General features: G+C 31.8%; 3 protein-coding genes across 3 annotated transcripts; 2 read left to right on the top strand and 1 right to left on the bottom strand.

Moving 5' to 3' along the window:
* Window positions 826-3,339, top strand: LOC109707183 (LRR receptor-like serine/threonine-protein kinase GSO1). The gene has a single exon (XM_020228305.1). It carries the CDS (start codon window positions 851-853, stop codon window positions 3,278-3,280), a length of 2,430 nt encoding a protein of 809 aa, XP_020083894.1. The 5' UTR covers window positions 826-850; the 3' UTR covers window positions 3,281-3,339.
* LOC109708229 (membrane steroid-binding protein 2-like) lies at window positions 7,724-10,053 on the top strand. The gene is made up of 2 exons (XM_020229880.1): window positions 7,724-8,177; window positions 9,370-10,053. Exons 1-2 carry the CDS (start codon window positions 7,852-7,854, stop codon window positions 9,827-9,829), a joined length of 786 nt encoding a protein of 261 aa, XP_020085469.1. The 5' UTR covers window positions 7,724-7,851; the 3' UTR covers window positions 9,830-10,053.
* On the bottom strand, window positions 11,250-15,452 carry LOC109707126. The gene is made up of 7 exons (XM_020228221.1): window positions 15,285-15,452; window positions 14,261-14,577; window positions 14,081-14,174; window positions 13,574-13,695; window positions 13,039-13,185; window positions 11,632-11,730; window positions 11,250-11,532 (listed from the first exon to the last, which is right to left on the bottom strand). Exons 2-7 carry the CDS (start codon window positions 14,573-14,575, stop codon window positions 11,497-11,499), a joined length of 813 nt encoding a protein of 270 aa, XP_020083810.1. The 5' UTR covers window positions 14,576-14,577; window positions 15,285-15,452; the 3' UTR covers window positions 11,250-11,496.

Raw genomic sequence — 26,305 nt, 5'->3', positions numbered from 1 at the left:
TTATAAAAAATTGAACTACATTAGTGTATCATTGTAAGATACTCGATCTTGACTTTGGTATTGGATAATTAAATTAATGCGACCTGATCAGGATACTGGCTATTTCTAATTTCTCTTAAATTGCAGTTCTCTAAATTCAAGTGTAGACTCTTAAGTCAAGTGAAGTCAAGTCATCTTGAAAGCTATTTCTGCAAAGAAAAGTCGTCTTGGAAATCAATAACCTCATCTTAAGCCTACAAGCTTTCGCTAACTATATATTTACATTACATGCATTGGTACACAAGCCAGCACAAAAGAAAATTACAAATATATATATATAAATAACAAAATCTGAGAATGGATTACGAAGCAATAATAAGAGCTTTGCTGCTATTCCTCTCGTTCGCATTTGCAACGGCATTAAGTTGCCCAGATGCCGAGAGAGAAGCACTTCTGAAGTTCGCCAGAGATTTCAACCAAACTGCAGCTGGCTTCTCTCCTTGGGAGGGAAACGATTGCTGCAAATGGGAGGGCGTGGAGTGCGACAACCGAACCGGACATGTCGTGCTTTTAGATCTTCAAGGGTGGCCGTTTGCCGGCAGCAAATTCGATCCTTCTTTGCTTCATCTTAAGCAGCTGAGCTACTTGGATCTCAGCTACATTGACCTTGCATGCCTCTCGATTCCGCCGTGGATCGGTTCGTTCAAGAAGTTAAAAGTATCTCAGCCTCTCGTCTTCGAACTTTTGTGGGGTGGTACCCACTCAGCTCGGAAACCTATCAAGACTTCAAACCCTCGATCTTTCCGGTAACTATCTTACATCGAGTAGTGCTGATTGGCTTTCTCAACTTACCTCTCTACTTCATTTCGATATGAGCGGCTCTTCGATTGAGAATACCTCTAATTGGCTACTAGCATTGAACATGCTTCCTTTAGTACAAGACATTGGTTTGGCGGGCTGCCAATTCGATAACTTCCCACAATCCCTCCCGTTTGTCAATTTTACCTCTCTCTCCCTTTTGGATCTTTCTGGCGCATCACTTTGGGATTTTTCTAATAACAGCAAAGTAAATTCTAGCTTACCCGAGTGGTTGTTTAGAATTACTTCCCTTCAGTTTCTTTATCTCAGTGCAAGCGAATTTACTGAGCTCATCCCATCTGGAATTGGAAACTTGACTTCGCTCATGTTTCTTGAACTAGAGGATGTTGACATTGATGCCGGGATACCGTCTAGTTTGAGCAATCTCTGCGAGCTTGGCACGCTAGATTTTTCAGGTTCCACAATTAATTCCCAATTAGACGTATTCAAAGCGTCTTTTTCTGGGTGTATCAAAAACAGTTTGCAAGAGTTGGACTTACGTAATACTTCTCTAAGTGGCAACATGCCGGATTGGATCGGTGACCTGAACAATCTATATATTCTTGATCTTTCATTTAACTCACTTTCCGGTTCGATCCCCACGTCTTTTTGTAAACTATCCACCTTACAGGTGTTATTCTTATATAACAATAAGCTAAATGGCACTGTTCCGGAATGCCTTGGAAACCTTAGTGAGGTAAAATATTTGGCTCTTAGCTCCAACGCTCTCATCGGAGTTATTTCAGAATATCATTTTTCTAATCTTACAGAGTTAGAGGATATGGACCTGAATTCCAACTCCTTGGATTTGAATCTGAGTTACAACTGGGTTCCTCCTTTCCAACTCGATTATTTGGACTTCAGTGGCTGTAAATTAGGCCCCCAGTTTCCCTCATGGCTACAGACTCAGAAGTCTCTAGCCCACCTCGATCTATCTTCCACGGGGATTTCAGATTCAGTGCCAAATTGGTTTTGGAACTCAATGACCAATCTTTCAACCGTTTTTCTCGCTAATAATGAGCTACATGGTGTGATACCCAACGCAATAAAATTTAGTGATGATACAGATTTATCTATTGATTTAAGTTCCAACTTCTTTGAGGGACCAGTGCCCATTTTCCCGTCAAACACAGCAGAATTGGATTTGTCAAACAATTCATTTATGGGTCCTATTCCTGATGGTATTTTTCAGCTAATGCCTAATTTAAGAATGCTTGCGCTGGCGATGAATAAAATAAATGGCGGGATCCCCTCTTCTATGTGTAATTCACAATTGATTACCATATCAATCTCAAACAACAATTTATCAGGAGAGCTTCCAAACTGTCAAAATAATACTCAATTAGTAGGTTTGGATCTTTCAAATAATAATCTTTCCGGAGGAATACCCAAGTGGCTTTGTGAATCGCCTCAGTTTCAACACTTGCACCTAAGGAAAAACAGTTTATCTGGAGAGCTTCCCCCATCCTTAAAGACCTGCAAGAAGCTGGATACTCTTGATCTTGGCGGTAACATGTTTACAGGAAGGATACCAATCTGGCTTGGAGAGCTCTCGTCTCTGAAGATTCTTAGCTTTAAATCAAACAAGTTTGTCGGCCAAATTCCAATGGAACTCTCTAATCTTACTGTTCTCCGAATCTTAGACCTCTCAAACAACAAGCTTTCAGGGTCGATACCGATGACCTTCGGCAACTTCATGGCTATGAGGAACCCTCTTACAAACATTCGATCTATCCTAAACATCACAACTGGTAATTATGGTGAGAATATGATTTTGGACATCAAAGGAAGAGAAGATCGATATGGTAGCATTCTTCTTTCGCAGATGACGATCTTGGATCTCTCTAGGAATAGCTTGTCAGGACGCATACCTGATGAACTAACAAATCTTCTCGGATTGTTGGTATTCGATTTGTCGAGTAATGATCTAACGGGACAAGTACCGTCCAATATAGGCGATATGATGGAACTAGAATATCTTGACTTGTCGAGAAACAAGTTATCAGGAGCAATTCCTTCTAGCTTGTCCAACTTAAGCTTCTTGGACTTCTTGGACTTATCTTACAACAACTTCTCGGGAAGAATTCCGACAGGAAAGCAAATGAACACATTTGTAGACCCTAAAATATATGTCGGAAACCAATATCTTTGCGGATTCCAAATAAATGTGAGTTGCACAGACCAGCCAAGTCAAACTCCAACTAATGTTTCAGAAGATGCAGACGAAAATCGAAAAGAGATCTTACGCCTCTGCCTTATTACAATAGCAGGATTTGCAGTTGGGTTTTGGGCTATTTCTGGAGTTTTGTTGGTAAATAAAAGATTTAGAATTTGGTGGTTCCGATACGTAGACAGCTTGTATGACAGTCTCTATGTAACCTCTAGAGTATGGTTTGCAAGACTTAAGAAAAAGATGTCAAAAATAAACGCAACTGATGGCTGAAATGTAATGATATGTAGGTTAATCAATTTTAATAAATAAAAGCTGAATTGTCTTTTCTATATGCTGCCAAATATTTCTCACTTGTACCAATTATGAAGGACTACTCTTGATATAGTTTTTTTATTCTTGTTTTATTATAATTTTTTTTTTAGAAAGTGTACTAAAGCATTGAAAAAAAATTTAATTCAATAACAAGGCATCACCTTATAGCTAGTGGGTGGAACAAAAATATTGAGCTCTTGCAATTACTCGAAGTCGTGGAATTGTGACATGCATGATATTCCAACTCGAAGGGCCTGTTTGTTTACTGGTAAATAATTGATTCTTAAGTTAAAAATGATTTTTACTTTTACTGAAATTCAAATGAATAATATTTTTTCTACCGCGGTCCAAGTCAACGACTTTAGAATTTAGAAATACAATTATCCCTTTTTATTTTTTTAAAATTTTCACACTGGTATATAAAAAGATTAAAAAAAAAATTACAGCAGTTATTTTTCTTTATTATATTTTCTATCCGTCTCTCTTGTAAATAACTTCATCATCACCCAAGGCAAAACCAATAACGGCGTTCTCTGGAGAAATAGAGTTACGGGCGAATTTTGTTTACAATGAACCAAACAAGGAAATTGAATTTACGGTCTAAAATAATTTCACCCCTCTTTATTTTTGTATGAGATACATAACAAATTTTGTTGCCATTAACCTCTTCAAAGCTCAACTCATTTTGAATTGGAATTTTCTTTTTTTACAGTATGATTGGAAATTTACACTTTGCTAACGGGTTTTTTTAAAAAAAATTCTAAATCGGAGAAGTATTTTAAGAAAAATTATAAACTGCAGCTATAATCTTTGCTACCAACAGTGAGGCTATTTTTATCTCTTCTTTTGAGAGGTAAATTTTCATACATTGTTGTGATCATCTATAATCTATATGCTCGGTATAGAGGCTATTTGATTACACACAATTATTAATGTACTACTAGTTTAGGGCCCGCGCTTCGCGGCGGATCAACATCGATAATCTAAAATCTCAGTTTGATTTTTGATTTAAATTTTAAATTTTAATTTTAATTTTATAGTAGAATTTTAAACTATCATTCAAATTTAAAATCCTAAATTGATGAATTTCAAATAAACATCTTTCAGACATAGATTTTAAATATTATTTTTAACTTTTAAATATCAAATATCAAATTTAAAATTTTAGGTTTCAAATATTAGATTTTATATTTTAAATTTTAAAATTCAAAATTTGAATATAGAATGTAAAATTTAAAATTTAGAAACTGAAATTTAAAGTTAAAATATGTAAAATTGAAAATATTGAGCTCTTGCAATTACTCGAAGTTTTGGAATTGTGAGATGCATGATATTCCAAGGTACTCAAAGGGCCTGTTTATTTACTTATTAATTGATTGTCAAGTTGAGATTGATTTTTACTGATACTGAAGTTAAAATGAATAATATTTTTTCTACTACCGACTCTTGGTAAAATTCAATGAGAAATGATTCGGTACTTTATTTTATAAAAAATAAAAAAAATCTTAACCATTGATCAATGGAGGTAAAGATGTAATTTTAACATATAGCAGGTAAAAGGGTTACTTCGTTATTTTTGTAATTAAACAATGAAATATTTAAATAAATTTTTCATTGATATCCTAAACTTAGGGATTAAGTTTTTACTAATTTTAGAAATTGATTGATATCCCAAATTTAGGCATTAATTTAGCCATTTATTTTAGGAATTTTAGCGTTTCTCTAATTTAGGCATTAATTTAAATTATAGAAATTTTAGAAATAGTACTATTTCTAAATACATTGAATTTAAATATTAAATATTTAATATTAAACATTTAAATTTTACAAATGTCANAAAAAAAAAAAAAAAAAATCAAATCCTCCAATTTGAGAGAAAAGACATTTTCAAACTACCAAAGAGAATAAATATATATAATTGTAGCAGTTGTAGCTATAGAAAATCAAATAAAATGAGTAAACCAAACAGTCCCATAATATAGATGACGTAGCAATTATCTATGATAATAGACAAAAATTAACTTCACACTTTCGACAAGTTCTATATCATGTGATTTAACCTAAGCAAATGAAGATATATTTTTGTGTAAGAAATTTGAATTCAATTAGGATAAGTTCCCTGCATCAAGGCCACAGGGCAAATTATACTTGTGCCTTGTTAAAGAATTAATTGATATCATGTGACCTCAACTTGTAATTATCTTATTCCCCTTGTTTCCTTCTTTCTTAATTAAGATTTTTCTCATCAAATTGTGTACATCATTGTCNCAAAATTTTGAATTCCTCTTGTTTAGACATTAATTTTGTATTACTAATTTAAAAAAATTGCATAGGGGTAAATATATAAATTCAACATATTTAATATGTTTAAAAATTTTTTGGAATTTTTCTAATTTAGATATTAATTTTTTATCACTATTTAAAAAATTTTAATGTGAATAATTGATTAGAAATATAGGGTATAATTCAAACTTATTGTTAGAATAGAATTGTATGGGCAAAATTAATTCAAACTTTAATAGTAAAAATTGATCTTTTATGATAATGAGATCATGTATCATAATTTAAATATAGACTATTAATTTGTATATTTTATCAATTTGATCCGTCTAATTAATTTGATTTATTAAATTGATTTTGACTCTGACCTTTAAAATTTTTCAGCTTTTAGTTGATTTTTTAAATTTTAGTTCTTTACCTTTTGGTTTACAATTAGCTTCCTAACTTTTATTATTCATTTTAATTAAATTAGTATTAATAATTTAAAAATCAGATTGAACTGATTGATTCGACTGATTAGATCTTAATCTAATCTATCAATCGTTTGAGTTCAACCTATTAAATTGAATAAGATTAAGAACAATTTGGAACTGTTAAAGATAATAAACATTTTAAATAGAATAGCATTTTAACCGTTCAAGCTAATAAATATTTTAAACATAATTTTAAACAAAGAGAAAAGAAAAATTATCTTTTAAGATCATGTTGTCAAATAATTTTAAACTTTTCTTATATGAATTGACGAAATATATGTAGCTGGAGAGGAAAGATAGAGAGAAAAAAAGGAAACAAAGAGAGTAGAAAGATTTTGATAATATTGTAGAATGAATTACTTAACTACTCGCGTATTAAAAGACAAAAATATCTCTCATTGGGGTACCTGATAACCGGTACCTTTCTCAAAATAATCTGCTATTGCAGGTCACAATTTAAAAAAAATTAAATCTCCACTTCAACGGCTCAGATTTAATTTTTTTTAAAATTATGACCTACAATAGCATGTTACTTTGGGAGAAGTACCGATCACCAGGTATCTCAAAGAAGGATATTTTTATCTTTTAATACATGAGTAATTTAGTAATTTTATTACTACTATATTATCAAAATCTTTATTTTCTCTTTGTTTTTTTTTNTGTATAATTAGAAATTATTATTTTAATTTTTTTTACTTAGAAGATTTTATCATTGATAATTTTATCATTGATAATTTGTTAGGATAACATATTTGTACCTATAAGATGATTAATTGTATTCTGATCAATAAGTTAAAGAACGAATATAGTATCTATTCTAGATATTTGGTCATACTCTTTACATACTAAATATTATATGATTGTTGTGTAAATTAGAATGATATTTCAAATAAAGTATTCATGCATCCAAATTGAATACTAATTAATTTCAAATTGCCGCCCTATGGTTTAGCTTATTTTTATTTTATCATTGCATGCTTCAAAAAGTTATATCCCCTATAATTTAGCTTATTATTATTTTATTTTCTTGTGATCTCAAAAATTACATTTAATTATTAAAAAAATTTACTTAGCTATTCTATGTGATAGTTTATTTTTTAGATAAAAATAAATATAATCACAGAATAACTAATGCAATTTTTTAAACTATATAGGATAATACAGTAAAAATGAGGTAAATCACAGGAGCAAATTAAAATTTATATCAAAATAATTTTTAAAATGACGCAAACACTATAGACGAGAAAAAAAAGTCTAGAATGTATCAATTATATTGCTGGTATGGCGTCTCCAATCAATTAGCTTATTTTCTTTTGATGGTTATTAAAAAAATATTTATTGTATTTTTTAAAAAAATGATTGGCTGATTAATAATAATGTAGTTAAAAAATATTTATTGTATTTAAAAAAAAAAATATGATTGGTTAATAAATAATAATGTAGTGTAAGTGTTATATAATAAATTTACCGCACACTGGCCCAGGGGAATTTGGGCCCTGTGTTTTTTTGGGTACTTTTCGGGTGTTCGTATCTTTTGGGGAGGAGAGCCGTATTTGGCCGGTCGTTCACTTACAGCGCCCCTTCACCTAATTCTCCGGCACTAGCATTGTGCGTACCCGAATCTTTACCTACCATACATAAAACCGCATCCCCAACCCCACCCCCACACCCAATCTCTTCCTCTATTCCTCCCTCCTCACTTCCGCGTACTCAAATATCACGCGCAAGAGAGAGAGAGAGAGAGAGAGTCCTCACGAGCTCCGTAGTTGGAGAGAAATGGTGGGGGTGGGGGAGATGTGGGAGACGCTGAAGCAGGCGATCGCGGCGTACACGGGGCTCTCCCCGGCGGCGCTCTTCACGGCGGTGGCGGTCGCCGCCGCGCTCTACCACGTGGCGGCGGGGCTACTCCAGGGGCCGCCGCCGCCGCCGCCGCGGAGGAGGGAGGCGGGGAGCGAGGCCGAGGACGCGGCGGAGCCCCTCCCTCCCCCCGTCGAGCTCGGCGAGGTCACGGAGGAGGAGCTCAGGGCCTTCGATGGCTCCGATTCCAAGAAGCCCCTCCTCATGGCCATCAAGGGCCAGATCTACGACGTCTCCCAAAGCAGGTCCCTCTCTCTCTCTCTCTCTCTCTCGTTTCCATGCCCACTTTGATCTCTCGATCTCTGACGCTCAGCTCCGATTAGGGTTTAGGGTTTATCGTCTCAGATTCTGGCTTAGGGTTCAATTTTCGACTCTTTCTTTGCTTAATCTAGTGATCTAGTGTTGATTATGTATATTCCGTTCAACTTTTGCTATAAATTCTTTTGTTTTTAATGTTCATACGCGTTTTTGGCAATTTTTTCGGCTTGTTACGATGTGAAATCAATTGAAATAGCGGTTGGTTGTGCATTAGGTGGATGTTTTGATTATTGGAGACATGGGCTATTACATGAAGATGTTTTTAGTTTGTGTGCTGTGGTAGTGCTTGGTTAGTGAAAATTTGATTTTTATTGGTGACATGAGCTATTCTCGTCATAATTAATCCAAACCGCGATATCTCGGTGCATCTAAATGGCGTATAATTTCCTTCAGTTCTGTGGCTCATCAAAGAAGACGCTGCAAACGAGGGAGTGCGCGTAGTACATCAATCTCTGTTAGGAGATTGCTAATATAGCAGATCATGCAGCTGATGTTATGTTCATGAAGTTTCTTTGATGTTTCGACACATTATGATTAGAAGAGCCTTTGAACTGCGAAAGTGCCTAAGTTGAGGATTGAATTTCAATTACTGGGAACATTAACTGATTTTGAGGACCATGAGAGTTAGATTTGGAGATCGTCGTCTCCCAGGGAAATCTGAGTAGCTCCAAGATTTCCGTACCGACGTGTAGAGGATATAGGAAACAGAAATTTTCGAGTTGCTAACAAAGACTTTTCCGATTCTTTTGGTGTTTACAAGGCGTTGCTTCAGCGTTACCTCGTCTGTTCTACATTTTAATGAGCTACTTCGTGATGTTACATTCTTCTTTAATTATATCTGCTGCTTCTTCCGCCGGATGTATTTTCGGCTTTTCGTGAATAACTTATTCTATGATAAATAGGGAAAATTAGCATTGTTTTCAACAATTAATTTCCCATTTTTTACTAGTTTCTGTTGTGTCTTGACCTGTAAACTGAAGTAATCTTCCCCATTTTGCTTGCGTACATAGATGAAGCTTCTTGTCTCTTATTAAAATGCAACTTGAATATTTTATTGTCAGTGCCCTAATCTTCGATTGTTTATGTTCTTTTTGTTCCTGCTTCTTTGTCCCATTACAGGATGTTTTATGGACCTGGTGGCCCGTACGCGCTCTTCGCCGGCAGAGATGCGAGCAGAGCACTTGCCAAGATGTCCTTCGAGCAAAAGGATCTGACGGGCGATATCTCCGGCCTCGGACCCTTTGAGCTGGAGGCCTTGCAGGACTGGGAGTACAAATTCATGAGCAAGTACGTGAAGGTCGGAACGATCAAGAAATCTGTCCCCGTCACAGACGCAGATCCTAGTAATCCCTCGGAACCATCGGAAAAAGGTGCTGATGTCAGCCCTAGCGACTGTCAAGCAAGCGATGCTGCCGAGACGCGGGAGAATGGGCCAGCAAGCAGTGAAGACAAAGATCAGAAGGCTGGGGAGGCTGAGAATGGACCTAGAGACCTAGTAGAGGAAGCAGAGTATACTAATACAGGATCAAAGGAAGGTGAAGTAAAGGATGCTGGTGTAGATGAAGTCCCCAAAGAGTAGGAGAAATAAGGGGGAACAAATGCATTTTCATCCATATAAATCATCCCTGGAATTTTACTGTATTGGTTTTCGACATATGCTTGTTATTGTCCGCAGGGTGGGATTATATATGTTAGGACTTGGTGAAATGCTGTCAAATGCTCTCTTCTCTTATCATAATGCTTAGTAATATAATTTTTGTTTATATGATTATAAGTGAAGAGTTTGATTTTTGTTTTTGAAAACTTTCACTTCCATTATTGGATAGCATAGCTTATTTTATTTATAGATTAATTTGTTTTATTTTGAAAAAAAATAATAATTTGAAGGTCGAAAGGATATTCGATCATCTTTCTTATTTGTTGTGTCCTGCATGTTTCTTGAGTAAATTAAAAAGATATACTAAGTAAGATATTCTGGAATTCGACCAGGATTTTAGAAAGTTGATGAACTGGTTAGTGAATGGTAAGAGACGAGAGGTATATGGGATTTTTCAAAGTGGTTTCTGGACATTTCAAATAATGTATTTATAAATCTACTTCTCAAGTAATTTGTATTTCCATCATCAGTTAAAAATCTCAGAAAGAAGATGAAAACAGTTTAGCATTTGCAAGCAAAATTTGTAATTTTATAGTAGAGGCTGTAGGTCATAAAAGCTAATTTAGTATCTAGTTCTCTGGCAAACATTAAAAATGTTTTTATATTCTTCAGACCTTGCAAAGCGTGGAAGCAGGGGTGCTTTTCCACATTGTAGTTTTAAACTGAAGCTAGACATTTTGTCTTCTGCTCCAGTTAAAAAATTACTGAGACTAGTTTAGTGAAAAACCCACCAATACTTCCTTAAACAGCTTTACGAGAAGTCCTTGCTAGTACCATTTTCCAGGAACATCAAAATATTTTTAGTAGTCAAAGGAAAGATAAGCATTCAACAAGAAACAAACGTTTCAAAGCCGGCAGCAGAAAATAACGTATCTGCAACTTGTCTCAATCGCACAAGAACGTAAGACTTACTCTGCCGGTCGTAATGTAAAATAATCAACACAGAACTTCGGTTGTCTAAAAGTTGAAAATAATTTTTCAGTTTAAAATTGGTTTTCGGACTGTTTAGTTCGCTGTAAAATAATTTCCGATGGAAAATGCTTTACATGTTTTTGGAGAAAATTTTTGCTTTTGTTTTCCGCATGCAAGCGGCGGAAAACAAAAGGAGAGGAGAGAAAAATCGCGGCTCAACTGTGCTTATTATGCATAAATAAAATATAAAACATATTATTTAAAAATATATATATAATAGTTTCTGGCTCGTGTTTTCTTTCCTATAAACCAAACAAGTATAGCTGGAAAATTATTTTTTTTCAAAAAATCAAACACTATAGAGTGGAAAACTCTTTTTCCTCTGAATTTCTTTTTTCAATCAAAAACTATTTTTCATAGTTTTTATATAGAAACAAACAACCCCTTAAGAGCGCCAAATAGCATAACTAGAAAGAAGTACTATGCGAAAATGGCTCGACATTTTACATTTGCCAATACATTCTCCTTCTACTTGATTTGAAGATTACATACAAGAACTAGCACGTTTTCCGACAAACAAAGATTCGGAAGCCCCATTCAAATGCAGATGGCAAAAGGGAAAGGTATCGAAAAAAGGGAAACAAAATAGCAGCTCCCCAGTCTTCATGTAATGCTTATTACGAACGCGACCCTACCACAAGAGATTCAATTTTCTGTTCAACACAACGCGAGAAAAGAAAATAAGTTACGGACAATCCAGAATGAATGAGGATGAAGTAACAAATTTACAGGTAGAAATTTTGATTTCCTACCTTCAGGGATTGGATAATTTCTTCAAGTTTACGTAGCAAGACGTCACTAGAAATTACACGTCCAGCGTCGAACAAAGCATGCCTTGGTGAAGCTTTAACCTGCGGATTTAATTTAGCATATATGATACAATATTTTCTTGTATTTCGGACATAGAAACAAGTCCTTTAACTGCAGAATAGACAAGCAATTACGCAATGCTTAAAAAGGATTGACAAATGCTTCTCCTACACAGAAATCAATGAATTGGAATAGCCCACCAGTATGACGAAAAGCACAAACACCAAATAGGGCTCGTGTCGAACAAATAGGGGAAGAGACAAGTGAAAATGGCTAAAGATAGAATATTTCATGCTAATTAATCTGCTTGAAAATTCACCCCTTGGAACCAAAAAAATCAATAGATGAATTGTTTAAGTTGACTATATCAAGGAAAACTATGATAACTAGATCTTGAAGAAGCAGCAGACTAGAGTATAAAAAAAAAAAGAAAAAGAAATACCATTCTGCTTAGAAGTTAAACATCAAGGGCGCGTTTGGTTCGAAGTCGGAATTGAAATCGGAATCGGAATCAAAATAAGCTGGAATCGGAATCGGAATGACTCATTACCTAATTCTGTTTGGTTCATCACCTGAATCGGAATTGGAATAAATCATTCCCATTGTTGGTGTTTGGTTCAGATGGATATAAAAAATGTAATCAAATTAATATACTAACATTATCTTTATAATATATTAATTTAAATTCAAATTAAAAATTAAATATTAAAAATTTACATCAAAATTTTGAAATAATGTCAAAATTTTAAATCTATTTTTTTAAAAAATTAAACTTTGAAGTTGAGTGGATAATTTAAAATATGAAACTAAATTTTGATTTATTCAAATTCAAATTTAAAATTACAATTTAAATTTAATTTGAATACATAAATTTAATTTAAGTTTGAAATAAAATTTGAATAAACATTTTATATAAATTAAAATTTAATTTAAATTCAAATTCATAAGTTAGATTCGAAATACTTGATTAAATTTTAATTTTTAATTTAAGTTTAAATTAAAATTTAAAATTATATATTTAATTTTAAAATTTTAACTCATAGTTTAATTAAAAAAGTTGAAAAAATAAATTTAATCCGAATAAATATTCATTCCGTCCGGATTCACTTTTCAATCCGGCCTCCTAGGCCGGATTCACTTTTCAATCCGGCCTCCTAGGCCGGATTGAAAAAAGAGGTGATTGGGGGATTCCCATTCCACTCGGGAATCGAAATCGGAATGGAACTCCCGCGTACCAAACATCCACAAACGGATTTATCCATTCCGATTCCGATTCCAGGGTGAAAAAGAAGCGAACCAAACACGCCCCAAGATTAGAAAGAAATTACACCTAGAGTGAAAAACAATACCTTTCTAGGAGGAGATTGCAATCTACTAATTGATGGAATCTCAGTCAGAGATCTCATTCTTGGTGTAAAAATACCTTCTCCTGGATAACCTGAAAATTTCCGACTTCCAGCTCTTTGGATACTCTTTGCAGCTTCTGTGATGATAACCTTCATAAAATGCAAGACATAGCAATCGACAACAACAAAGATCAGTCAGTCCATACGATGTTACGTAATTTGAGGTCCAAATTAAGGAAGGGAAAACAAAAACGGTGCTTGACCAATGATCGAACATAGATCATCTGGTAAATGCAAAAGAATTAAGGTAAGGGCACTGTGACAACGAGACATTCACAGAAAATGAAATGTCTGAATCGCGAGATGACAACTAACATGCCTACAAAGGAACAGACAAAAGGATTCTCTAAAATGAGATTGAAAACAATGGGAAGAAAGTATTTAATGTAACTTAAAGGACAAAAAGCTTTTAGTGAGAGGAGGTCATCTATTAATGAAAAACTTGCTATTAATGAAACTGTTAATTGCTCATAGTCACCTTTCTTAGAAGTTCTGGGTTGGAAACACCTTGAAATTGAAGCTCATCCACTGGGGCAGCTTTCCCGTGTGCTATACTTTCAATTCTAAATGTATGTAACCCATATGAGGATTGCAGACAACCTGCAAGCAATAGATAATAAACTTTCAGTGTTCTCCTAGAACAAGGAGAAGGAAGAATGATAAGAGGTGCAAAGGATTCATTGAAGGAGAAAAATGATCAATAACTGTTACTCATCATCTCTCCCTACTTTTCTTTTCAACTTGATGACAAAGGGCACACAAAAGAGGGACTGTTAGGATTTGAGAGCATGCAACTTCATACAACACTTTGGATCCTCCAAAGTCGGAGTAGAAGTTAAACCAAACTTATGAAAAAAAGAGGAAATCACAAGCAAAAGAAAGATTTATTACAATCACATCATGTAAAGACGGCAAAGATATACAAAACACAGCATGCAATCAGCAACCAAGCATATAAGTAGTATATAATCTGATTCTCCTATACCTTGTTCAATGATGATATCAATAACCAGATGAAGAGGTATTTGCTTCTCAATTTTGACAATCCCCAGGAAGGGTATAAAGGAAGGTCGCATAGCCTACAAGTTTTGCATGACTTTCAGCTAAATATGCACAAAAATCACAAAGACTAACACAAAAGAGTAAAGACAAACAATATTACTACCTTGTAAACTATTTTGTTTTCTGTGACGCAGAGTGTGCGCGACGAGATCTCCTTCCGCAGCACATATCTTTTGAAGGGAATATAAAGAAGCATAAGCACGCCGACTCCCCACGCCAGAACAAGCAATAGTGATATCATAAACCATACGAGCGTATCATATTGCACATGGTTTTTCGCAAGCTCCTCAAAAGAGGCTCTGTACAGCACCTTTCCAGAAAGTGCTTCTTCATCGTCATCGATCTCTGCTACAGGATCTGCCAGTAGAAGCTCCTCACTGCTTCTCTCATGAAAACCAACAGCATGACCACTCAGCATTCCTACATTTCTCAAAAAAAGAGATAAAAAGAACGAATCTCAGAAGCGGAGATTTTCGCGCACTAATTCTTAAAGGCGGAAAATTGTGACAGACTAACACAGCCTAATTTGCACGCTACAAAAACGCAAACAATTTTTCTCAAGAATCTTTTAGTAAAACAACAGCATTTGCGAAGGTTTCGTGAAGTGATCTGGTACGAAGAGTAGAAATGAACTACTGAAATAAATAATACAAGATTCCATTGCTTCCTCCTAAAGATTGATTATCACTACTGTTATTCCTAATCCTTTTTCTTTTTTTTTTTTTTTTGCTTCATTCCACTCGAGAAGAATAATTTCCTAGAACATACAAATTCAATTATCACAAAGTATTACGCTGCATAATCTAACACAACAGAAGGGAAAATTTACAAAGTATTTGTCCTCAACTGACATAAATCCATTAGTTAAATGTGTACCGTACTAGGGTTTCATTATAAATTTATTGTTCAACACATGGGAGCTTGGAACAATCCTTGAGACAAAATAACAATCCAAAAAAACAGCAATATTACAATTTAATGCACAAAATTCTCAAGAATCCCTAATTGATTACTACCATTATCACAGAAAATTTTAAAGAAAGGGGAAAATCTTTTATTACCAAAAAAAAAAACAAATTATTATGAATTTTGAATTAGAAAATCAAATCTATGAATTATGAATCTACCTGAGAGTAATCAAAACCCTCGCCGAATCGAAAAAAGGAATAGAAAACAGAGACTATTATGAGAATGAAAGGGTTTGAAGGATTCAATAAAGAATCGGCGAAGCGTAACTAACAATCCTCACATCCTTTTCCTCCGCTGCAAAAGAGGGAAAAACAAAAATGAAAATAAAAAATGTTTTTCCCGAAATAAAAAAAAAAAACAAAACAAAAAGAAACGGCTAATTTGGGCTTTTTAATGGGCCTAATCTGGTGCATGGACTTCATTGGGCCTTTTATGGTGCCTTTCACTTGAGTGAAGAGAATTGAATCTTGGGCCTTTAAATGAGCCATTGGGCCCATTAGGTGTCTAGGATCAGGTCGGATAAGATTAGGGATGTTAAAGTATATGGTTGCTTGAAATTTACTCGAACCCAATCTGAATGGAGTGGGTTTATTTGACGCCGAACAGATTTGGTTTCGGATATGGCATAAAAAACAAAAAACGGATGGATTCAGATTTGAGTATTAGTTTTGTTTGTACCCGATTCAAGCCCGAATTGATTTTACATTATATAATATATATATAAATGTTTGATATTATATTTGAATATATATTTTAAAATTTTGAATTTTAGTATAATATATTTTTGAAATATGGTAAAACGAAATAATTATTTCAGATTCAGGCTTTTAAGTTCGGATTTCGGTTTTGAATTTTTGGTTGGGTTCGATGAGATTTTAAAAATCCTTCGGTTTTAGGTTTCACATTTAGATTCGGATTTTTGAAAACCTGCCTTGAATCTGTCATGTTGACATCCCTACATAGAATAGGATAAAAAATAAAAGAAAAACTTCAAATATCCCATGTGGTTTAGCATTTTTGTCCATTAGTATCGTACAGTTTAAAGTATATTACTTGAATAATACTTAGTTTTATAAAGTAAAAAATTGATAAACCACGCAAGGGGTATCCTAAGCTTTTCCTATATACTTTAATGAAAAAAATTAACAAAAGGACTAACGGGAAGGAAAAAAAGTAATATCATAGAATTTTAAAATAATGTTTTCTAAACCACAAGATACTAAAGTGATAAAGCGTTAAATACAGAGATATTTAAAGTTTTTCCAAAAAAATTATATTTAAACTTGTATCATAACAAGTTGGGTTTGTCAAATTTGGTCGGATTAAATCATCCTGCTGAAAGGATAGGATTGGATTGTGCAGGGATCGCAGGATTGGATTCGAAAAATCGTATTTTGTCATCTAAATCGATCGCTTACAAGCCCGTGACCATGATATCTTTAGGTTTTGCAAATATATTGTCCTCCTCTTACCATATCTAATCCAATTTTAACATTATACCAAAATACTTACTGGAATCTCCTACGGTTGAATATATAACATAAGCATATCAAAAGCATGCTTTTGGTGTGTAGCGTGAACCAAATGTATAAAGTTTACCTCAACTGACACTCATTTTGATCTGACTATATAATCTCAAATAGTCTTTTAATTTATTTGATTTGAGTCGACTAATAACTATTTAACTTCAAATTTTAAATGCATATTATTTATGTAATTATAAATTTATTTAAAAAATAATTAGCTTAAATTTTATATCGAAAGAATCATTAAATAAATTTAAAAATTAAGTATTAAAATTAAAATTAAAATTTTAAAATAGTCGTATCTAGAGTGATCAGTAGTTCAAATAAATTTATTTCACATGTTTTTACCTTCTAGATGGTAGAATAAGTTGGCTCTTAATTGGTGAGCTAAGGAGACCACCGAGGATGACAAAAAGGACTAGAGTGCTGTGAATACGTGAGTTTGGTGTACCTGCTATGATTTTATGGCAGTTCACAGCCTCATCTGAAGGAGATCAATGTACTACACTTGTGTAATCACAAAAAAGGACCATTGCATTGAAGATCCTACCGCTCCTCCTCTATATTGATCAATTTAATTTCTCTTCCCATTTGTGACGCATCCAATGGACACGTGTTCGAGCCCATAATTTTATATAATTTAAAAAAAAAAATTTAGTTTAGTATCGTATAGTATAAAGTATATCAATTTAATACCCTGTGGTTTCATACTTTCTCATTTTAGTACCATGTGCCTTAAAGTGCTTCAATTTAGTACTCTTTGGTTTCATATGTTTCTTTTCGTCGGCTATTCTGTTAATATTTCGTTAAATTATATACAAAAAACTTCACATACCTTACCTAAGTTTATCGAATATTTACTTTAGTATCTTTTTGTTTTAACTTTATCACTAATTTTTTTCCTTCGTTAATATTTTATTAAATTATATACTTAAAACTTTAGATATCTTAGCTAGGTTTATCGAATATTCACTTTAGTACCTTTTACTTTTAACTTTATCACCGATTTAGCGAAAAAAATTAATGAAATAGATAATAAAAAGAGAGAAAAAAAAACCCACAGGGTATTAATTTGATATACTTTGAACCACAGTATACTAAAGTGAGAAAGTGCGAAACCACGGGAGCTAACTTGATACATTTTAAACCACAGGGTACTAAAGTGAGAAAGTGTGAAATCACATAGAGGTATTTAAAGTTTACCCTTAACATGAGAGTTAAAAAATTTAAATTTGAATCTCCCAAACTTCCAACTAGACGTAAGAGTGAGTGTTAAATGTAACTATTAATAGTATCATTTTCTAATAACTTAATCTTTTATAAAAGAATAACTATTTTATAAAAGAATAATTATTTTCTATAGACTCCCATGCATAAAAAAATAATAATAATAATCTTTCCATGCCTCATATGTACTATTTAACTCTCTAGCTTATCTACATGATTAAGATCAGATGAACAATGTCAAAAATTTAGTTAGATCTGCTGAGTATGATACCATATTATTTTACATAATGAATCTAATAAAGAACATCATAGAAAAAATTTTAGAAAATTTATAGGAAGCAGCTGAGCAAATACTACTGATAAATAAGTGCTTATCGTAATCACTTATCGATGAATTTAAAAACCAACAAGAATCCTTTTTCGAATCTTAAAATGCCACTACTTGTCAAAAGCAGATTTTCGAATTATATGCCGACCATGCAATTTGACCTGTTTTTCGCCAGTATGATTACAACAACGTCATTATATATAAACTATTAAACACAACAGAGGATTTAAAAAGATTAGGAAGAAAAGTCCACGCTTTAATTAAACTGACATATTATTATCATCATATAATAATGACAGTATTTTTGAGTCATCGTGACAATAATTGATGGTTATTAATTTAAGGCGAAGGGTAGCATTCGTACACTTATACAGATTACTTTTTTCTTTTTCTTTTTAAATCCTCTGTTGTGTTTAATAGTTTATAACCGTTCGAACTGATATTTAATTATAGAACTGGTGAACCAGTCTGATAATAATCAAACTAGCCCAGATTTTTTTTTTATCTAAGGCATATTAAAGTCAAGCTACCTAATTTTATTTTTTATTAGCATAGATTAGTTTTATGAAATGTGATGCTTGAAAACTTATACCTACTTACTATATTATAGAATTCAGTATTCTATAGTTAAGTGTAATACAAAATAATAATATATATAATAAATATATAATAAAATTAAAAATACGAATTAAATATTTACGACGTTATGCTGATCTCACTGGCTCAATCGTAGTTAAGCCAATGACTATTGACCCACTAATATATCTGAGTTGTTGTTCAATTCGATCTTTAAATTATTGGCTACAAGTTAATCATATAAGTCCTCTATAATATTAGTAATGTGGTGGCAACATATATTATTAAAGCCTAAATCTCTTTCATACATACCTATCTTTTCTAGCGCACGTGGCAAACGACTTGATCGTTGGTATCTGAAGCCACAATAAATTTATTTCTAAATAAAATAAACGATGCAGGTATACCCACGATTAACATAAACCGAGCTGAATGAACTATGAATAGAAATTGCAGCGTAGGATGCTTCCCCTACAAGTATTTTTTGAGCACAACTATTTGGAAAAAAAATTTATTTTTTTTCCAAATAAAATCCCCCAACTTATATTCTCCCAAGCAAACTTTTCAATGAGTGTGCTACTTTTGATGTCAATATAGTCTCATTCCAGTTTCTTACGCAGCTGGAAGCTTCATATTTCTCAAATTTCATTTCACATAATTGTTTCCAAAGCTATACCAACATTTTGATTAATACACCGACCGTTTCTAGAGCAAGTGGCAAAAGACTTGGTGGTTGATACCCGAGACCCAAATTCGAATCCTAGCTGATTTAGATTTCCAGCTAAGTTTATTTCTAAATGAAATAAACGAAACGGATAGCGTGTTACCTATCTCTAAAATATATATATATATATATATATATATATATATATATATATTGATCAATACGGCAATGCTGCAATAAAATAAACTATTATTTATTTCAAAGCACAAAACAAAAGTTCTTGAATTGAAGCTCACAAAGTATTTGGTTCCTTAGAAAAGTGTGAAAAATATTTTTCTGAAAAACAGTTTTTTAGAAAAAAAACATTCATTATTGTAGTTCTTATTTTTCGGAAAAAAAAAATCAACAATTGAATACAAATTTTAAACGAAACGAAAATAATATTTCAGTAAAGAAAAAACTATTTTCTTAACTATTTTTCAATAAACTAAACACCCCCTAATGCTTTCTTTCACTATAGCTAAAGTTTCAGACTCGTCTAGGCTATTTTAAACTATTCTTACAGGAATGGAGGAATGTTCTAAATTGCAAAGCCATTTCGGATGCAGAATTGCTTTCAACATGGGGTATGATAAACTCTGTTAGTTAATTCGCAAATTATTTACAAATTATTATTCGTGAATTATTAAAAATTTGAATAAAACAGCTAGTATATGCATTATTTTCTAAATAAATAAAATAAAATGCGAATTTTTAGGCTAGCCAAATTATTCACGAATTATTAAAAATCTATATAAAAAACTTTATATTTTTTAAATTTAAGTATGGATTATCTCATATTTTTATGTTTAAGTATGAATTTTCTATTCTTTCGCCCTAAAATTTTTTTATATATATTATGTTTAATTTTAGACCATCTTAATCTCTTTCTTACTTCATTTTTTATATAGTGTGATATATAATATAGTTTGCTACTATTTTTTTGGCTAATACAATTTATTTTATAGCTATTTATTTTTATATTCTAAAAAATTATAACTATTGATGCTAATAGCATAAATTTAGAAAAAAATTTGATTTAATAGCCGAATTTTTAATCCCGGATTATTAATTGATGAATGCATAATTTTCGTATAAATTGCGTATCCAAATAATTGGCGAATCTAATTTTTAAACCGTATTTTTCAACAAATTTAAATTTAAAATATAAATTTTATTCGTTTTATATTCGTATTGAATTTTTGCCGACTTCAAATTAACTAACTATGAGGATAAAAGCATAGAAAGGTTTAGTATTTTAGTGGGATATCTGGATTAGCGAATTTTCGTACTATATAGGATCCCAGGAGCACGCACATTTCGAAACTCAAAATTCCAGAAGTGAAAATTTTCGTGTGGTTGTAGCTCCGAATAAGGATCCTCACTAAGGATGTCAACAAGTCGTATTTGGGACGGGTTTTTAAAAATCTGAATCTGAATCTGACTATCAAATCCGAAATCCGAAATCCGAATCCGAACCTGACAGATTTTAAAAATTCATATCCAAATCCGAATCCGATAAAAAATTCGAAACATGAACCCGAACTTGAAAACCCAAACCCGAATCCGACCAAAAATCCGAAATCCGATTCTGAACCCGAAAATTCAAACCCGAAAAAAATATTTACCAAATTTCGAAACATATTATGTAAAAACTAAAAACAAAATATTTCTAAAAAATTTAAAAAAATAGTTTCATTTTCCAACAACCCACAAGATCTAAGAGGGTAAAGTTAAAAATACTAATTAAGAAAAAAATAAAACGAAAATGTCTTAAAATTTTTTTAAAAAAAAGATAGTTTTATTGTCCAACAACCTACAAGAATTTGAATTTGAATTTGTAAATTTTTTATTTATATTTTTAAATTTAAAAATTTAACTTTTAAATTTTAAAAATTGAAATTAAAATTTAAAATTTTAAATATAAATTTTAAAATTTTAAATTTTAAATTTTAAATTTTAAATTTTAAATCTCAAATTTTAAAATTTTAAAATTTAAAATTTCAAAATTTAAAATCTAAAAATTTAAAAATTTTAAAATCTCAAAATTTAAAATCTAAAAATTTAAAATTTAAAATTTAAAATCTTAAATTGTAAATTTTAAATTTTAAAATTTAGAATTTAGAATTTAGAATTTAAAATTTAAAATTTAATATTATAAACTTTAATTTTGAGATTAAAATATATAAATTTTAAAAATTAAAAATTAAAAATTTTATTTTTTAAATTTTTTATTTTAAAAATTTAAAAGTTTAAATTAGTTTTTTAAATTTTAAATTTTAAAAATTTAAAATTTAATTTTAAATTTTAAAATTTAATTTTATAATTTAAATTTTAAAATAAAAAGGGGTGGAAATTTAAATTTAAATTTAAAATTTAAAATTTTAAAAATTAAAATTAAAATTAAATTTTAAAATTTTTAAATTTAAAATTATAATTTTAATTTTAATTTAAATTTTGAAAATTTGAAATTTAAAAAATAAATTTAAAATTTAAAATTTAAATTTAAATTATATTTGATTTAATGATTGAAACTTTACCTATCAGCTTTTTTATAATTGAGTTCGGCTTTATTTTTTTTTGCTAAAAATCAAATAATAAAAAGTATAATTATATATATAATTATTTATTTATATATATAAATATAAATTAAATAAATTATATAAATATAAAATATATGTATTTGAGCTGTTATCGAGCCGAACAAGAGCGAACCGACCCCAACTCGTGTTCGGGTAGTTTAATAAACGAATCGAAAAATTCAGCTCGTGTTCGGCTCGTTTACTAAACGAGCGATTCGATCTCAAACTCATTTCGAGTAGAATACGAGCTAGCTGGCGAACAGCGAGCTGGATTACCACCCCTATATGCAATTAAGTATCGGAGAGAGCTTCTGACAACCATCTGATGATAAAACTACATTTCACAGTTTTAAATAAATAATTTTGATTTTTCGCAAGAAATTTCGTTCCTCTCAGAGTCTCAGTTCACGAGTCTACACCGCTAATACATAACCTGCTAAAGTGGGCACCTAATAAAAGAGATTGTACGGCTAAGATGATGGTCCCATCGACTTAATCCGGCCCGTGATAGGACACATGCGGTACTGCCAATATCTCCCTCCCCCCATCTCCCATCCTGAGCGTTCATTGGATGCACCAACCCCAAACTGATGGAAAACTTTTTGCTGCGAAACTATTTTGTCGCTCATCAGCGGTCAAATACATTTAAAATAGTAATGTCAGACGGTGCGAAAGCAATCCATTTTTAATGTGCTGGTGAGTTATTTCATTTTAGAAATTCTCTAATTTTTTTTGGCTTTGCTTTAATATGTATAGTCATTTTATGAGAAAATAATGTTTAGATCTAGAATGTCAGCAGAGTTTCAAAATTTTTTAATTTGAATTTGAATCCAAATAGTGAAATTAGACATCACACCTGAACCTATTGGAATTTTAAAATTCATTACCAAAATCGAACTGAAAAAAGAGAAAACTCGAAAGCTGAAATCGAACCCAAAAATTCAAACCGGAAAGCAATCATTTCTCCTTACCAAATTTCAAAAAAAAATATCATACTCAGATCTGAATTTCAAAATATAAATATAAATTTTTATATATTATATAATATAAAATCGATTCAGATTTGATTTCGCGTTGGGTGTAGTTAAAAATCATAATCTAACTCAAATCTCATAATAGAAATCATAGTTGTTTAGCCTCAGTTAAAATATGCTCAGTTTGGTTCGGATTTCAATAAAATCTCGAATATTCTCTAGTTAAATTGTGCTTTCTAATAAAGCAAAAATTATGTAATAAAAAGATAATATTTGATAAAAAAAAATGGCATACTACCTGCTTCATATATTTTTAAAAAATAAACTCAATTAGGTATCGAGCTTAGAGCCATAGACATCAACCATCAAATTCTTAGGCTGTTTGGTTTCTCGCAAATGTGTGGAAAAAAAAAAATTAGAAATAAATGTTTTCTACAAAAATCTACTTTTTTTTTTAGTTTTCCGTCATTTGATTCCATAAAAAATTAAATTTTTTGAAAAACTTTTAATTTATGAGAAACTACTTTTTTTTCGTTAAAAAATAAAAAAAAACAAAAATACTGGTTTTCATAAATTTTTTTAAAAAAAAGATAAATGAATAAAAATCAGCTTTTCTTGTAACAAAACTTTTCAAAAAGCTTAAAAAGAGATGTTTTTTTAATGAATTTTTTTATGCAAAAATTAAAGATAATATTGCTAAGAGCCAAACGAGAAATGAGGTTTTTGCCTCGGGGGAAGGGAATCTCTCTCACTAGCTAGTAGTTACTACTGGTGCGAACCGGTAGTTTAAATGAATGCGGCCTACAATGTCATACTTGTACCACATCATTAGTAACAAGTCAGTTATATCAAAAATATAATAAAAATAATTTTTTATTGGGGCAATTGTTTATATACTCTTGAAAACTTTCCGAATTTCTGATTTACCACTCTTAGAAGGCTAATATTGAAAATATCCTTTTTACGTTCTAACCTATTTCAAATATATCCTTAGAGTTGAAATCTGTTAATGAACTCTGTTATCTCTATGAAATTACTATTTTGCCCTCTCAAATATACCCTTCTATCATTACTGACCTTTCTTATTTGTCCTTAAGTTGGGATACAAAAAGTATTTTACTTTTTGATTCTTTTCAAATATACCGTTCTACAATCACTAACATTTCTTATTTGCCCTTAAGTTAAGGGCAAAAGTGGCATTTTAATTTTTTTAAACTGTGGTAGATATTTAACTCACGTTTAACCCACGTTAACTCAATGGGTGGTAAGGGTAGGAATATTTTGAAATAACGGAGGAACATACGAGGGATATATTGGAAAGAAAAAAAAAAGGGATAAATGAGATATTTTCGAAGTTTTGAGGAGTATATAAGCAATTATTCCTTTTTTATTAATCATGATTAGACATATCAATCGAAGAAGGATAATTTTATTGGTTGGAAATACCACATCAGCAATATATCCGGTACATTCTAGATTTTTTTCCTTTACCGGACGGTGATTAATGCGGGTCGGTTTTTTTCTTCTCTCTCTAAACGGGCCCCACTATGGGCCTGAATTCATTTAACAGGAGAGTTAAAACTTATGGCCCACCTCATCAAGCAAATGCCCTGCCCCATTTATTCACAGGGTACTCCAAATTCTATCCCCTCACCAGTGAATGGATCCTTCCTCTATTAAAAACACATCAAATTAATTAATTAATTAATTAATTAATTAATAACTTTTATACACACCTTGGTACAATATGTTTCTAGAAAATCCTACATGAAGTGTAGATTCGAATCCGAGTCATCTAATCTGTTCCGATGGATCCCTACCAAGTGTTCTAAGCATGTTTTTGTACACTACCAATAAAGTGCTTGTTAGTAGAAATGAAAAATGTAATTAGCAAAATGTTTAATCGGGAGAGATGCTACTCGTACGCAAGCCAAGAAACACTTTTTAGGATTTTTTTTTTTTAATATATATGAAAAAATAATTAATAAGACTAGTGAGAACATATTGGCTTTTGGTTGGTTAGGATATAAGATTTACATCCACTTTTTGAAAAGTAGCAATCATATAAAATCATTCTTGCCTAGTTAAATTTGTAATGAGAAAACAGTTTCATGATAATACTAAATTTTTATTGAAACTTTTTTTGGTTGAAAGGTTTTAACAAAATTTCTTTGGTCGAAGTTTTGATGAAGATATTCGAGTTAAGCAACTGCGTTTTTTTTAGAGTTCATGAAAGAAACAAAAACTTGGGTAATTAGTAGATTCATTCTGAGCGGTATTATTAACAAAGCCGATTTTAAAATTGACAGATAAATTTATTAAATACGAATTTTATTTAATTACTCTGGAAATTTCACCAGATCTGATGAATCAGATTTGCACGAATCAAAATGCATGTGTAATTATCACTTGCCCATTCATTCAGCATATATGGTTGGTCCAGTGAACACCTGAGGGCAGAGTCCTGGTGAGATTTTTATTTTTTTCCCCCTTTTTGATAATTTAGAAATAAACAATGTGTGACAATAAAAGCTATGATGAGCAATGGCTCACGTAAGCAAAATTGGAAAAATGTAGATAACAAATAAAAATTTTTGGAGCAATAAATAAATAATAAATAATGTGTTCACAAGCTGATGCTGTACTTAAGAAAATCAACCACCCTCTTTATATTTTAGTCCAATTAATGGTATACATATTTAATGATGAGTTGTCAATCCATAAGGATTAAAAGCCTATGCTGGGCTATTACTCATGGAACCCACCATAAACTGCAACACATTAAGTCCAATAAATCCAATAACCCTACTTAATAATTTGCTATAGTTGGCATGTGTTTCATTCATCCTGGCCAATTATTTACCACAAATCTAATCCAATATTGATAAAATGGCTGTACACCTTTTCACTTGCTGTGATTTTTTTCAAGCTCATTTGGGCCAAATGCGAAAAATACTTCAAATATATCCGCTGGTCTTTACTAGGGGTGGCAATCCAGCTCGCTATTCGCCAGCCAGCTCGTGTTCGGCTCGAAATGAGCTCGAAATCGAATTGCTCGTTTAGTAAATGAGCCGAACACGAGCTGAATTTTTCAGCTCGTTTAATAAACGAGCCGAACACGNCGAGCTGGGGTCAGCTCGCTCATGTTCGGCTCGATAACAGCTTAGCCGAACACGAGCTGAGTTTTTCGACTTGATACTTTAACGAACCAGCTCGTGTTCGGCTTGTTAATAAACGAGCCAACCACGAGTTGTACTTTTTGA

The sequence above is a fragment of the Ananas comosus genome, linkage group 3, assembly GCF_001540865.1.
Source record: "Ananas comosus cultivar F153 linkage group 3, ASM154086v1, whole genome shotgun sequence".
Classification (NCBI taxonomy): domain Eukaryota; kingdom Viridiplantae; phylum Streptophyta; class Magnoliopsida; order Poales; family Bromeliaceae; genus Ananas; species Ananas comosus.
The sequence above is the reverse complement of the archived record's forward strand: the minus strand, read 5'-3'. Positions and strand labels throughout refer to the sequence as shown.

What these genes read in the sequence shown, in the direction of transcription:
- LOC109707183 (XM_020228305.1), top strand. Translation starts at nt 851, where the DNA reads ATGAGCGGCTCTTCGATTGAGAATACCTCTAATTGGCTACTAGCATTG.
- LOC109708229 (XM_020229880.1), top strand. Translation starts at nt 7,852, where the DNA reads ATGGTGGGGGTGGGGGAGATGTGGGAGACGCTGAAGCAGGCGATCGCG. An exon ending in TACGACGTCTCCCAAAGCAG is followed by an intron (nt 8,178 to 9,369) that starts GTCCCTCTCTCT and finishes GTCCCATTACAG; the next exon opens with GATGTTTTATGGACCTGGTG.
- LOC109707126 (XM_020228221.1), bottom strand. Translation starts at nt 14,575, where the DNA reads ATGCTGAGTGGTCATGCTGTTGGTTTTCATGAGAGAAGCAGTGAGGAG. An exon ending in TGATATCATCATTGAACAAG is followed by an intron (nt 13,696 to 14,080) that starts GTATAGGAGAAT and finishes TATTGCTTGCAG; the next exon opens with GTTGTCTGCAATCCTCATAT. An exon ending in AAATTATCCAATCCCTGAAG is followed by an intron (nt 11,533 to 11,631) that starts GTAGGAAATCAA and finishes TGTGTTGAACAG; the next exon opens with AAAATTGAATCTCTTGTGGT.